We start from the raw sequence: 15,300 nt of genomic DNA, 5'->3' as shown, positions 1-15,300 counted from the left end.
AAAACTTCCAGTGTTGGAGCATTCACCGCTTCTGGAGGCAGGTTGTTCCACTGGTTAATTGTTCTCACTGTCAGGAAGTTTCTCCTTAGTTCTAGGTTGCTTCTCTCCTTGATTAGTTTCCATCCGTTGCTTCTTGTCCTGCCTCCAGGCGCTTTGGAAAATAGCTTGACTCCCTCTTCTTTATGGCAGCCCCTGAGATCACTGCTATCATGTCCCCCCTCGTCCTTCTCTTCATTAAACTAGCTTGTTGGTCATAATCTTACGTATGCCTAAAGACCAACATCCAAAACCTGCACTATATTGGATACCTCTTGAAGGAAAGGAAAAACGAGGCTGGTCTCAGAAAACCTGGGGCCAAACAAGGAAGATCTTAAGATGATAAATGTCCCTCGGGGCGATGCTGAAGATGCTGCGAATGATTAAAACTGCTGGAAAACACTTGCTGCTCAATGTGCTCTGCACAGGACCTAATGATGATGATGATAATGGCTATATTTTAAACTTTTTGAGACAAAGGCTCTGGTACAATTTTTATTGGGGTAACACTTGGCTCGTACAGAGTAGTAACTGATGATGTTACCTAGTTTGGTTATGAAACGTCTTCAAGAAAATAACCAAGCTCAGAGAGCACCAGGGTCTCCTGATTTCAACCTGAGCTTTACAAATATTCTCTTTTATTAGTAGTAACTTCACTTGAGATTGAACAATCTGGCCCTAAGGCACATGCCTAGTTGCCAAACAACCAATCGAACAAGTGAAGACCTTCAAATACCTCGGTCAGGGGTAGGCAACCTTGGCTCTTTTATGGCTCGTGGACTTCAACTCCCAGAAGTTGAAGTCCATGAGTCATAAAAGAGCCAAGGTTGCCTACCCCTGACCTAGGGATTGTTTTCCATGCCAAGAGCAAATGCAAATCCCATGCCAATTACATCGGCTTAAACAACTGTATCTCTACAATCTTTCTATCTACTTCTCCAAAGGAGCTCAGAATATACCCATAGCGTTTAAAGCAGTGTTTCTCAACCTTGACAATTTTAAGGCATGTGGACTTCAACTCCCAGAATTGCTGGCTGTGGAATTCTGGGAATTCTGGGAGTTGAAGTCCACATGCCTTAAAATTGTCAAGGTTGAGAAACACTGGCTTAAAGGCTTCTCAACAAGAAACTTCCTTTTGGAGACCAACTGGAAGGCCTTACAGATCATTTCTTCCCCTTGAAAGAGTTCAGTCTAAGTGCTTGAGATCTATCTCCCAAGCATCCTGCTGCATTCCAAGTGTCGTACATTTCTATGAAACTGGCCTACTAAAAATAGAAACTTCCACTTGGATATACATCCTTTCCTCTTGGCCTAAACTTCTTTTTTTCCAGAATAACAGAGTTGGAAGGGACCTTGGAGATCTTCTAGTCCAACCCCCTGCTGAAGTGGGAAGCCCTATACCATTTCAGACAACTGGTTGTCCAATCTGTTCTTAAAAATCAGCTGGTTTGGCCCTTTTAATTATGATTGACAACTTCCAGTCTCTCTGGTATAGGGAAATACATGAAAATTTAAAACCTAATAGTTTCTCAGGGACAGCCATCACCTGTGGGGCCATGAATGCGTGCTAGCTGATTTTAAACAACACTTAAGAGCCGTAATCAGATTTGCCAGAAACATCTTTCTGAGACACTCTGCACATTTACTTTACCCAGTCACATATCACAGTTGCATAATGACCCCCAAATTCAGAAAGAATTTGTCCTTGGCTGGATTCAATGCTCTCACATTAGGTACTGGGGAAAAAGTAAAATCCCGAAAAATCTCTTTTGAATGGAGATTGTACCCTTGCAGTGGAGAAGTAATTAAAATGCTGGAATATGTTATATTGTATTGCTTCTTCTATAATGACACTCGCCATGAATTACTGTCCCAAAGGGATTACTGTCCCAAAGTTGCTTTTTCAACAGGCAACTGGACTTTCTTTCTTTTTCCTTGAAAACACTTTGCTTCTCATCCAAGAAGCTTCTTAGATGAGAAGCGAAACATCTTTAAGAAAAAAACAAAGAATGTCCAGTTGCCTCTTGAAAAAAGGACATTTGGGACAACCATGACCTGGATGACTGAGAATCTCCGTAGACGCTAGGAATTACTATTTTCACTCATCACCAAATATTCTGGCCGCTCTGATTCCTTCCATCTCAAGTTGCTACTATCAGACCAATCTGATTCTACTACAGTAATTAGAGTTAAGCACTGTTCCGTAGTTTGTACAATTCGCCACAATTTCTTTTCAAGTATCTCCTAGGTATTTTTTGTTTGGAAACATTTCAAATGCAGCTATTTAGTCTCCACTGTTTATTAATGTTTTGTGTCCTTACTCTCAATTGAATCTTATTTCTGTTAATTAGCTGCCAGAATTGTTTTATCAATATAAATAGTCACTATAATTGGACTCTTAGTTTGGAAACCATAATCACTTTTTATGCATTATCCTTCCTCATATATTAATCACTACATTTTTCAAGAAATAATATTAATTACAACTTTTCCATAGCTTTTAGTATTATAATTATAATCTATATATTTCACATTAGTAATTTTATTGTTTTGTCATTTGTTGTCATACATAAATTATATGTACATTTTACAGTCCCAAACTCTTAAATGTTTAACTTACAATTTTACTTGTACTGTGATATGATTTAAAGCTTATTTTACTCTAATCCAGCGGTTCTCAACCTATGGGTCGCGACCCCATTTGGGGTCGATCGACCATTTCACGGGGGTCGCCAAGCAAGGCTGTCCGCCATTTTTTTTGTCCGCCATTTTTTTTCCCTTTTCTGGCGGGTGCCTTACCTCCCTTGGGCTGGGCCAGCTGGTGGTCGGCCTGCTCCGTCTCTGCCGCTTGCCAGCTACACCTCGGCCGGCGCAGGGGGCGGAACCACGCATGCGCGGTGCTCCCGGGCATGGAAAGTCCTCGACTTACGACCGGTTGGGTAGTCCTCGACTTACGACCGGTTTAGTCCTCGACTTATGACCGGTTGGGGGTCACGGCATTAAAAAGGTTGAGAACCACTGCTCTAATCAATGGTCAGCCTTTTGTTTCGTTTTACTGGCCAATGATCAAAATAAAATGACTGACTTCTAGGTTTTCTAGAACTGTATTTGCCACTGCCAAGTGCGTTGCTAACACCAGCCTTAAGGTCCAGGATAGAAAACAGAGTTTAGATAGCAGAATAAACTTGACTGTATCTAAGTTGCCCCATCTCACTTGAATAGTAATTTTTAATCCAGCTGGAAAAAGATCTTGATCTAGAAACTAACGTGTCTATTCCCAACTGTGCATTAAACAGAGACCAGGTCAAAAAATCACACAATGATTCCTAAATCTAGAGCTGCAGTTCAATCTACACCAGCTATATATTTTCTCAAGGATCCCGATTATATTTGATGCGAAAGTTATAGGCCTTTTCCAACTATCAATGGATCTTTACAAAGGCAGATGGCAATACTCTTTCTTTTGTACTGCTACAGGGCAGGTACCTCAAAATTTTTGTAATCTTCTGCTTGTGTCCTTGTGGTATGGAAGAAATTTAAAGGTTACACATGCACTTTTACTTTGTAGATTTCATTTGGCCTTATGCAAAATTTGATTTATTATTTTTTTAGTAACAATGGCAGGGCCATCATATGATTATCAGGTAGCCTTGCTATTAGCCAACAAGACTTTTCAGGTCATGTAAACTTTGCAAAGTTTTGTCAGGTAATTTGTGCTACATATAAATGAAGAAAGAGAAAAAGAGAGAATGGATATCAGAAACAGCGACCACCTCAGCTATTTTCATTTTTTAACTGAAAAGTAAAATTACGGTACATGAGCCCCATAACAAATTATATAATTTTCAAATGATAAAAGAAATGTTAACTTGGGCTGATGAATCAGCAACCCTCAAGATGCAACCTTATTACAACTTCCATGCCCTTAGCAAAGATGACTATTGGTGAAGGACCTTAGAATTAGAGTTCACCAACAACTGAGGGGAACATTTTTTTAGCCCCAATGCACATTAAAGGCATGAAAGATATGCTTCTTAGAAGCCTAGATCCAACCCAGGTGAAATTCTGCTTGTTTCCAACATTATTTGGAGGCACAGATAGCAGTTATGTAGAACCATGTAATTTTTGTTATCAAATCATACTTGCTTAAAGACCTACACAAACCCTTCTGAAATAATAGGTTTTGTAAACTGTCACTTGTTTAATGTATCTAGGTGAATACTTTGTGTTTCTTTTAGCCCTTTCTATGGGAAAGTTTTTCTTCGTATGCTTACTTTTTCTTGGCCTTGGCCAAGTAAAGGCCTACAGCTTTTCTTCTAATGGTAAATGGTAAATAGTAAAATACCCAAAGTTGTCATTTGTCATTGATACCCAGGCAAATTCATGCAAACAATTCACAACACTAAGAAAACTTCAATAATGCCATCTTTATCAGAAAAGCTGAGAAGAAAATGACATCTGTGCAGTAAGGATGACTAATATAATTGCCAAGAAAATAATAATTACATTCCTCAAGAAACAAAATCTTTTCAGGTTTTTTTTTATTTCAGGCAAAAGAAAAGTTGGAAACGTAACCTGGCTCTCTTTTAAATCATGGACTGTTTGTATTCTGAATAAGGCACCTGAAACAATCATTCTGTTCACAGTAACGACTGTGAACAGAAACCATATTTAAAGCTGCTTTTGTAGTGGAAAATTATATACAACGTGCCTGGGGAGATTTTTTTTTCCTAGTACTATTAATTTAGATATGCCTGTAGGCAAGCTTCTGCACATCCCAGTGTAAACAAGAAATATCACAGGGAAGGGAAGGTGGAGCAGCTTGTATAACTTTTCGAAAGAAAAACGAACACCTGGGCATATCGTTGCACAGTATGAACAGCATCTGTCACAAACAGAATGCACATATGCAGAAGAATACAGCAGCAAGAATGTAGTTTAGCAACCGAAGGCAAGGATGACATTTTCTAAACTTAAAGAGGCTCCGTTGTATTTGTCCATGGCCCAAAATGCTGTCTCTATATCCCTAGTTTTCCTATCAATCACCTGCAGCAGATATACACCACTCCATTCACAAACCCTGCACTCACAAATTACATTCAAGATTCTCTATTACACTATTCCAATTTCAAAGGAATGCTGGCCAAGTGCAAATCTGTTTTCACAGACAAAGACTCAGATGTTAACAGTATTTGCCACTAGATCACATTTAATGCGGCCTACAACAGGGGCGGACAATTTCATTCCTCAGGGTCTCTTGCAGCTTACCAATCCAGCTTTTGCAATATCTAGAACCCTCAGCCTCTACTGAAAACAACTGGGCATAGTTTTTGCTGTTCTAGAACAGACTTAATACAATTTGAAAAAGCTAAGATAAAGCCCCTTTAAATCCAGGAATCAATCCAACAACGTGCCTCAACCAATATGTACCATTAAACTATCCACTGCAACTACTGCCTTCCAAACACTGTGGTCTTTCACTATTCCTGCCTTACAATAATCTCTGCCTAGTATTCAAACACATTACCATACTGCCTTGGAATCCATCTGGTGTTTTATTTCATTATTCCCAACCAGTTTGAATTTTTTTCTTTAAAAAAAAAAACTATGGTAACATCAATTGGTCTACTTCAGGCCCTTGAGAAGTTGAGTTTTGTCTTGCCAATTGTCCTTCCTTTTATAGTTTCCAATCCAATGCTATGTTGGAAAGAAATTATGTAATAAGCATTTATGACAGTTGCCGTGTCCCGGGGACATGTGATCACCTTTTGTGATCTTCTGACAAGCAGTCAATGGGGAAGCCAGATTCACTTAACAACCTAAACAATTACAGTGATTCATTTAACAAATGTGGTTAAAAAAAAGCTCATAAAAGAGAACAAAATTGATTTTAACAACTGTCTTGCTTAGCAACAGAAATTTTGGGCTCAATAGTGGTCATAAATCAAGCATTACCTGTGCCCCATCACCTTTATCCCTACAGATTATATTCTGAAGATTATATTAGCCGTTCAAAAACTTAAAGAACAAATAAAGTTGGGAAAAGAGAATACAATAGCAATATCTAATGGTAATACTTACGAGATGAAATTGTAGTGCAAGCTGCCTTAGGATGCATCCAGAAACCAATTACAAAAAATATGACATCATCATAGGAGGTGCAGAATGCATGAAGAGAAAATTAGCCCTCTGTTTTGTGCTTTCACTAGGACCAATTACACAGTACACCAAATTGCCAAGTGGAAAACCAGTAACATCTGTTTGTTCCTTTTCTTTCTCTATTCAAAAAAAGCTCCTGCTAAAGAGAACCTTTAGAAACAACCTTGTCAATGAGCAGTAGTTCATTACTATATTTATACAAGTACAGTTATCCATAAAGATGAATAGCTGGCAGCTCATAAATGTACTACTAAAATACCAAATGAAACAGTTAATAACATAAAAACATGTCGTTCAAAAATCGTTCAGAATTTTATACATAAAATCTTCCAAACAAAAAGAAATGTTGTAAATATAAATAAATGTCTGAACGAAAATGTCTTCGCTGGGAATCTAAAAGACCAGAAGGATAACACTTGGCAAATGTCTTTGCAGAAGCCATTTTGATATCACTATAATAGAACTTTGCTCACTAATGATCAGCCACCATCACTTCATTTGGCAGAAGTACTTACTAGAAACATATGAAAAAAAGTCAGATCCTAAGATATTTAGGAACTTGCTGGGTAATTTTGGGCCAGTCACTTTCTCACAACTCAACCCACCTCCCAGTATTGTTGTTCTGGGGAAAATAGGAAGAGGAAGAAGTACTATGTATATCTGCTTATATTATTACAATATTACATTACATTACTTAAATGTAAGTAAGTAATATAATACAGTAAGTAATAATGTAATAAGTAATATTACATTATTACTTGTAATGTAATAAGGGATGAAAAGAAATCTAATAAATAAATATTAAAAAAACAGCTGTGTGAATTAGAGGTAGAAAAAAGTTACAGCTATTTTCAGATGTGTTGCAATTCACCATTATAGTTTCACAGAGCATTCTATACAAGACTCACAAGCTCGAATCGCCAGCCCACAATGATTTTTATTTTGTCTATTTTCTCTCTTAATAAGAACAATATCTTTAACAAAAAAGATCTGGGCGAACAGTGCAGATCTCCAGATGTGGATCTCCTGTAACATTTCATGCCCATAAATTTCAGTAACTTCAACATCAATGAGACCCCTTGCTCAACCACTTCCCCTGAACACCTGAGAGAGGTTGTGAGTATTTTCACATACATATCTGCAAATGCATCTTTTTAAAAACTGTTCTTAAAGAACAAGATATTTAAGCTTTATTTGAAAACTAGCTCTGTATCTCATCTTTGTTATTTCTATATTGTGAATAAGAAACATTTTCCTATATATAGTCAGTGCATACAAGAGCACCTTCATATTTCCCCCTTTTAAAAATGGATCTACAGGTATGCAAAATTCTGGGCTATAAAGTATGCTGACAGAAACACTAAATATGTACATTTATTAATACATAATTCAGACAAGTATGTTTTTCACAAATAAGCTATGTAAAAACAAATGTGATATTAATGTTTTCAATTTAATAATAAATGCAAAGAATCTTTTCCTTGTCATTCTTGCATTACTACTTATTAAGAAAACTGGCCCTGGAAATTGATAAAAATTCAAAGCTAGTAGAAGATGGCTATTTTTTTTTTACTGTTGAAGGGACAACATAATAGAAAAATGAAGCCATCATCTATATCATATGATATCTAACAAGAAAAATATCTTAGATTAGTACTGAAACCTTCCATTAACCAACCTTCCATAAATATACTTCATCCAAGAAATAGGATACAAAAACAAACTGCCTATTTTGATAAAGTTTAGAGAAATATGTGATGGCAATAAAAGGGTTTAAATTTTCTGTTACCTTAGGTTCTGCTCTAAGTTATGTTTTACTAATCAAATAAGAAGCAAATAAAATTCTACAATGAAAAAGGGCATAACCAACATCAATTGTGTAAAAATTCTACGATCTGTATAGACTTGTGATGAGCTAGCTGATTTTGTACAAATGAAAGTTGAATCTGTTCCAGTCTCCCTGAAGAAAGGAGCCAAGAATTATAATGCTGCAGAAATTATTTTTAATTTGGAAAATTAATTAAAAGGGCATTGAGAGGAGAAACATGAAGCATGCAGAAAAGACCGATGACATAAAATGTACAGAAGTAACAAGACAAAATACTTGGAAGTTTAAACAGACTCCAGTATATTCCAGCAACCCATATTCCTCCTTTAAACTAGACTTATCTAGTTCTCAGTCCAATATTAAACCTGTCTGTATTCACTGTGGTGCAGATTAAATGAAGCTTTTCCTACCAAAGGTGACAGGGACCCATTATAACAGGGTACATAAATCATATCCAATCACTTTTAGATTTTGTCTCTAAAATCAGTATTGTTTTGTAGCAGCTAGCGCAAGGAGAGAGCCAGTTTGGTATAGTGGTTAAGGCATCAGGCTACAAAGCCAAGAGATTGTGAGCTCTAATCCCATATGGCTGGGTGACCATAGACCAGTCACTCTTTCTTAGCCCTAAAAAGCAGGGAAGGGCAAATCATTTCTGAAAGAAAAGGTGTTGCCAAGAACACTGCAGCAAATGCCCAGACAATTGCCAGCAGTCAAGACTGACTTGAAGGCCATAAACAAACAAGGAAGGGCAAAACACCTGTCTCTGGGTGTTGTACCAGGTGTGTATGGTTTTATCACCTTCCCCTTGAATGGCTAGCATCGGCTGCTTCTCAGTTAAAACCAGATCTTTTGTTTGTCCCCCCTTTCCTTTTAAAATGTACCTGTAAAGATACCTAGCTTATATAAACCTAGTTGCTTCTTCCAGCCCATCCCTTTCTCTTGTTCTCCCCAATTTACCCATTATACATGAGCATGATATTTCATTACCCCTTATGCTATTGAAAAGAGATGATTTTGCAAAAGAATTCAAGGAATGGAGAGGTAAATATCTCCAAATTCCAAACAGTTTTTGTCAGTTTCCTTAATGTGGTCAATCTTCTCTTCTAGCTCCAAATGATATATATGAAATTCTTACAAATAAAACTTAAGAGAAGGGGAATTGAGGGCAGAGGCGGATTTGTGCAAACCTGAACTGGTGTGATGGTGAACTTCTGCAAGATGAAATGTTGCAATGGGCAAAAATGACACAGAATCAATAAATAAAACAGCTTGGCTTTTCCATGCTACAAATGACATTTACCAAGGGGAAGAATTGCACACTCTGGAGAGACGAACAGAAGGGTGTATTAGCACACCCATCAGTTAGAATCACATAATTTGGCCAGAACAGCTGTAAAGGAAGAGTGGAACTGACAGTAATTACATTGCTTAAGTTTTTTGCTGACCCAGAGGATAAGGTGTTCCTTTGCTTCAACAGCAAAGTTCCAATGGTAAATGACTCTATTGTTTTACAACCACTTCAAGAACCCTTATCTACATTTTAAAATTGTGAAAAATCTAGCTCTCTTTGTCATTCCTAATTTCACTGGAATAACTACTGTAAATGACACAGGAAACCTTTTAATAGATTTAACAGATAACCAAAACTAATATTGTAAATGCACATTTATGCTCTTTCCTTCTGTCCAACTGCTACTCTTCAGGTTTTCTCACTATCTGAACAGGTTGAACAAATAATAACTTAGTACTCCCAATGTTAGCATTACTGACAAACTAAGACTTATTCCTCTAACAAGCAACCCATTATTGTTTACATTCTCTGGCTGGGTTCACACATACAAAGTGTTTAGAACCATGGCTTTTAAAGATGTTATATTAGACATCTTCACATATAATAATGCATATCTTCATTGAATTCCTTTGGAAATAATATGAAGAGATTCATTACTGCCTTCTTCCAGGATATTTTTTTCACTTTCCAAATCTAACCTAAAGACTTTATATCTATCATATAAACACTAACCAGGTCCAACCCTGATTACTTTTTAAAGATCAGCCAAGGTCAGCTTGGTACTGCCATCTAGCTGAGCCTATATATCTTATATTGAGGTTTACTATAACTAACTTCGCCCCCCTCCCCTTAAAAAACACCCACTCTGGATAAGATTCTCTACTTTCACAATATTTTGATTTATAGTCAGGCTCCACAGAAGATATTAGAGCCAGTGGAAATAATTTATAATTTTCATGGAAATGCAGCTCCACTCATATCATATCATTATGTTCCTGCCATAATACTGGTTCTATAAACTTCTCACTTATACAGGAATAATGACCTAGACCACGGGTGTCAAACTCGCCACATCACATGACATGTTGTGACATATTGCAACTTTTTTTGTGTTGCTGGAGCTGGAGTGGGCGCAGCCTCTGCATGATGCAACCAGCCCGCGGACCAGCAGTTTGATAACCCTGACCTAGACATTGATTAAGGCACCAGGCTAGAAAGCTGGAGATTGTGAGTTCTAGTCCTGCCTTAGGCATTAAAGCTGGCTGGTGGGCCAGTCACTTTCTCTCAGTCCAACCAACTCACAGACTTGTGAGGAAAACAGGAGAGGAAGGAAAATTAGGTACATTCGCTGCCTTGATTAATTTATAAAATAAAGGCGAGATACAAATACTAAATAAACACATATTTCTGCATCTTCCACATTAGGACTTCCTTATGGCAGCAGATATGATGAATGCCATCCCACCATACGAAGGTAAAAAGTAGAAAAATATATAGCAGTCAAGAATGCATTTTGGCCTATACTAGGCTAATGGTTGTTCATTGATATTTCCCTCTGAATCCAGCCAGAAGAATTTAAAACTTCCAAGATTTACTACAAAAATCTTCCCAACATATTTACAAGCATAATTTTAGAATAATGCAACTCCATTAGTAGGTAGTACATGGATCACTCTATTTTATCTTCCAAGATTTAGTTATAGGGCTGATGCATGTTATTTGCAGCTTGAAGAATAAGTTATCAACCTTTCCAGTTTAAATACCAAATCCCACTGTTGTCTTATTTTAACACTGACAACAGGACAGGCTATTTGAGTATATCTGAAAATTGCAAGTTAATTTAGGGGGGACTGGGAGACCATGTGACACTTTACACTTTATTCATGGTAGTCTTGTCCTTGGGCAAGTCACTACCCATTTCCCCCTACCCACTCTGGATGAGGCCGACTCACTTATGTAATAGTAGGTCTATCTCTGTAAATAGGACAATTTCAATTTCAAAATTGTGGTTTGCTGCATTCCTGACAATTTAGCTTTATCTGGTATATAGATCAATTCATCTCAAGGTCCCAGGCACTCTTTTAAAAACATTAAAACTTGTATATGTATGTGATGCAATATTAGAGAAATAAAAACCAGTAATATATAATTTCATCAATCACTCACTGAAATATTTTTCAGCACTTGGCTGAAAAATGACAAACACGTTTTCTTTAGCAATTGAAAGGAATCTTTTCTGGCCAAGTTGACATTCAGCAATCCCCAATTTGGGGATCTTAGGATGTGACTTCTTAATAACCAGAGTCCAGTCTTTCCTGGTATGGCATTCCTCAGATTTGCGGGCCTGCACGTTGATCATGCTTCCTGGCAACTGTGTGAATTACCTGGAGGTGGAACCGAAACAGATAAATCTTACTGTGTCACTTTGTCAGCTTCACTTCTATAGGACCTTACTTTGCTCACCAACCCATGTGGCAGGCATCATGAGCAAACCTAAAGTCTCTCCTCTCTCTCTCTCTCTCTCATCCACGCTGTTTGATGACCTCTTTCCACAGCTTCTTCCAATCTTCTCACCCCTTAACAGCAGAAAAGTCTTGAGGCTCTTCTCGTTAGCCTTTAGTGCCTTATCCATGCCCCAAACACAAACAAAGCCTTTTTCTCTACCGATCACAGCAAACTCCACTACTATACTTGGGACGAGGAGGAGGAGGAGGGGGGATATTTGTCCAGCCCGTCCCCGCTTGATCTCTATGCTTCCTGCATAGTGACGTTCTTGTTTGCCTGCTTCCCCAGCTCGCCCCGCCGCCTCACCTTCTCTCCTCCTCCTGTTCAAGGCCATGTGTCCCAGAGAGGCGCACAAAAGCAGCGAAGGGCTCACACCCCTCGCAAAGGGAGAACCATAGGCACCAAGTTGAGAACAGCCCTCCACGTTCTCCTACTGCTGCTGCCGCTGAAGCTCCGACCCGCTCCCAGCTTCCTCTTTCCATCCGGGCGTATCTATCCGTAGAAGCCCTGGCTTCCCATTGGCCCTTGCGCTGAAAGGGGCGGTCCCTACGCCAGCGTTCCAAGGGCGGGGAAGACCTCTCCCCTCGAGGGCTGCCTGGCCGGGGACTGAACCGCGCCCCGCCTGCCGAGCTCTGGAAGGGAGGGCGTGGGGAGACCGTGCGCGGCTGCGCAGAACGTGAGAATTCCGCTTCGAGAGCGGTTCGGACAGCGGCAGCAGCAGCGAGCAAAGCCGCTTGGCTCAGCGCACAGTCGCTTTTTTTTTTTACGGAGCAGCCGGCTGCGCCTGGACCGCGACGAGGGAACTACCCAGCGGCGCCGTTTTCCGAATTGTGTGTCGGCCGCGCGCGAGTCTATGAGACAAATACACCCGGGGGATAATGTTATTATGCATACTTCTCTGCCTCTTTTCTTCTTCTTCTTCACCTCCACTACTGCCACCACTGTTATTACCACTACTATCTCCTTCTGCCCCGGCTTCTCCTCCACCTGACTCGTTGAACGCAGCATGCAATCCACTTATACGCTAAATGAATAATGCACTAGAATGTCCGCGCTGAAAAAGGTAAGCGGGCAGCCCAATGAGCAAGACCGCCCCAGGACCCTCGTGGGATGATGGTGGTGTGGGCCGGGGGGCGGAGAGGCAGGAGGGGGCATCTAAGGTTAGCCCCCCCTCCCCACACACACACACACACTCCACACACACGCACCTTCAAGTATATCTTTTGCCGAAGGTTTAAAACGAGCCACGGCGAGCAAAGATGCTTGGCCGGCGGCGAATTAGCGTTAGCGTAGCAAACTCTGGGAGTGGGTGGGTTTCGGGGNCCTACCCACTCTGGATGAGGCCGACTCACTTATGTAATAGTAGGTCTATCTCTGTAAATAGGACAATTTCAATTTCAAAATTGTGGTTTGCTGCATTCCTGACAATTTAGCTTTATCTGGTATATAGATCAATTCATCTCAAGGTCCCAGGCACTCTTTTAAAAACATTAAAACTTGTATATGTATGTGATGCAATATTCGAGAAATAAAAACCAGTAATATATAATTTCATCAATCACTCCCTGAAATATGTTTCAGCACTTGGCTGAAAAATGACAAACACGTTTTCTTTAGCAATTGAAAGGAATCTTTTCTGGCCAAGTTGACATTCAGCAATCCCCAATTTGGGGATCTTAGGATGTGACTTCTTAATAACCAGAGTCCAGTCTTTCCTGGTATGGCATTCCTCAGATTTGCTGGCCTGCACGTTGATCCTGCTTCCTGGCAACTGTGTGAATTACCTGGAGGTGGAACCGAAACAGATAAATCTTACTGTGTCACTTTGTCAGCTTCACTTCTATAGGACTTTACTTTGCCCACCAACCCATGTGACAGGCATCATGAGCAAACCTAAAGTCTCTCCTTCTCTCTCTCTCTCTCTCATCCACGCTGTTTGATGACCTCTTTCCACAGCTTCTTCCAATCTTCTCACCCCTTAACAGCAGAAAAGTCTTGAGGCTCTTCTCGTTAGCCTTTAGTGCCTTATCCATGCCCAAAACACAAACAAAGCCTTTAAAAAACCGGGTTTTTAAAAATAATTTTAAATTAAATATAGGCCAAGTATTAATATTTTCTTTTAATTATGTTTTTTAACTATAGTATTTGGTATTTTGTATGTGTTTTATCAGCCTGTTAGCCGCCCTGAGTCCGCAAGGAGAAGGGCGGGATATAAATACAATAAACTAAACTAAACTAAACTAAACTTCTCTACCGATCACAGCAAACTCCACTACTATACTTGGGACGAGGAGGAGGGGGGGAGATATTTGTCCAGCCCGTCCCCGCTTGATCTCTATGCTTCCTGCATAGTGACGTTCTTGTTTGCCTGCTTCCCCAGCTCGCCCCGCCGCCTCACCTTCTCTCCTCCTCCTGTTCAAGGCCATGTGTCCCAGAGAGGCGCACAAAAGCAGCGAAGGGCTCACACCCCTCACAAAGGGAGAAGCATAGGCACCAAGTTGAAAACAGCCCTCCACGTTCTCCTACTGCTGCTGCCACTGAAGCTCCGACCCGCTCCCAGCTTCCTCTTTCCATCCGGGCGTATCTATCCGCAGAAGCCCTGGCTTCCCATTGGCCCTTGCGCTGAAAGGGGCGGTCCCTACGCCAGCGTTCCAAGGGCGGGGAAGACCTCTCCCCTCGAGGGCTGCCTGGCCGGGGACTGAACCGCGCCCCGCCTGCCGAGCTGTGGAAGGGAGGGCGTGGGGAGACCGTGCGCGGCTGCGCAGAACGTGAGAATTCCGCTTCGAGAGCGGTTCGGACAGCGGCAGCAGCAGCGAGCAAAGCCGCTTGGCTCAGCGCACAGCCGCTTTTTTTTTTTACGGAGCAGCCGGCTGCGCCTGGACCGCGACGAGGGAACTACCCAGCGGCGCCGTTTTCCGAATGTGTGTCGGCCGCGCGCGAGTCTATGAGACAAATACACCCGGGGGATAATGTTATTATGCATACTTCTCTGCCTCTTTTCTTCTTCTTCTTCACCTTCACTACTGCCACCACTGTTATTACCACTACTATCTCCTTCTGCCCCGGCTTCTCCTCCACCTGACTCGTTGAACGCAGCATGCAATCCACTTATACGCTAAATGAATAATGCACTAGAATGTCCGCGCTGAAAAAGGTAAGCGGGCAGCCCAATGAGCAAGACCGCCCCAGGACCCTCGTGTGATGATGGTGGTGTGGGCCGGGGGGCGGAGAGGCAGGAGGGGGCATCTAAGGTTAGCCCCCCCCCCCACACACACACACTCCACACACACACACCTTCAAGTATATCTTTTGCCGAAGGTTTAAAACGAGCCACGGCGAGCAAAGATGCTTGGCCGGCGGCGAATTAGCGTTAGCGTAGCAAACTCTGGGAGTGGGTGGGTTTCGGGGTGGGTGGGTGGGTGTCCGAACTGGAGATGGAAAGAATTGGTAAGATTAAGTCATGTGGGGGGGGGGTCATTAA

General features: G+C 40.8%; 1 protein-coding gene across 2 annotated transcripts in view; it reads right to left on the bottom strand.

Moving 5' to 3' along the window:
- ERICH1 (glutamate rich 1) overlaps window positions 1-14,342 on the bottom strand; it is an 82,055-nt gene extending 67,713 nt beyond the window's left edge. The window contains exon 1 of one of the 2 annotated variants that reach the window (XM_015820780.1): window positions 14,218-14,342. In XM_015820780.1, coding sequence (XP_015676266.1) covers window positions 14,218-14,245 — 28 coding nt within the window. In that variant the 5' untranslated portion in view covers window positions 14,246-14,342. Of the gene's footprint in view, window positions 1-12,125; window positions 12,299-14,217 lie in introns of those variants that run through there. The other variant, XM_015820781.1, reaches the window with a different exon arrangement.
- Between the last annotated feature and the right edge of the window lie 958 nt (window positions 14,343-15,300).

This window comes from Protobothrops mucrosquamatus, unplaced genomic scaffold (genome assembly GCF_001527695.2).
Source record: "Protobothrops mucrosquamatus isolate PMUCROS unplaced genomic scaffold, P.Mucros_1.0 scaffold1182, whole genome shotgun sequence".
Taxonomy (NCBI): Eukaryota; Metazoa; Chordata; class Lepidosauria; order Squamata; family Viperidae; genus Protobothrops; species Protobothrops mucrosquamatus.
This window is presented reverse-complemented; position numbering and strand designations above follow the sequence as displayed.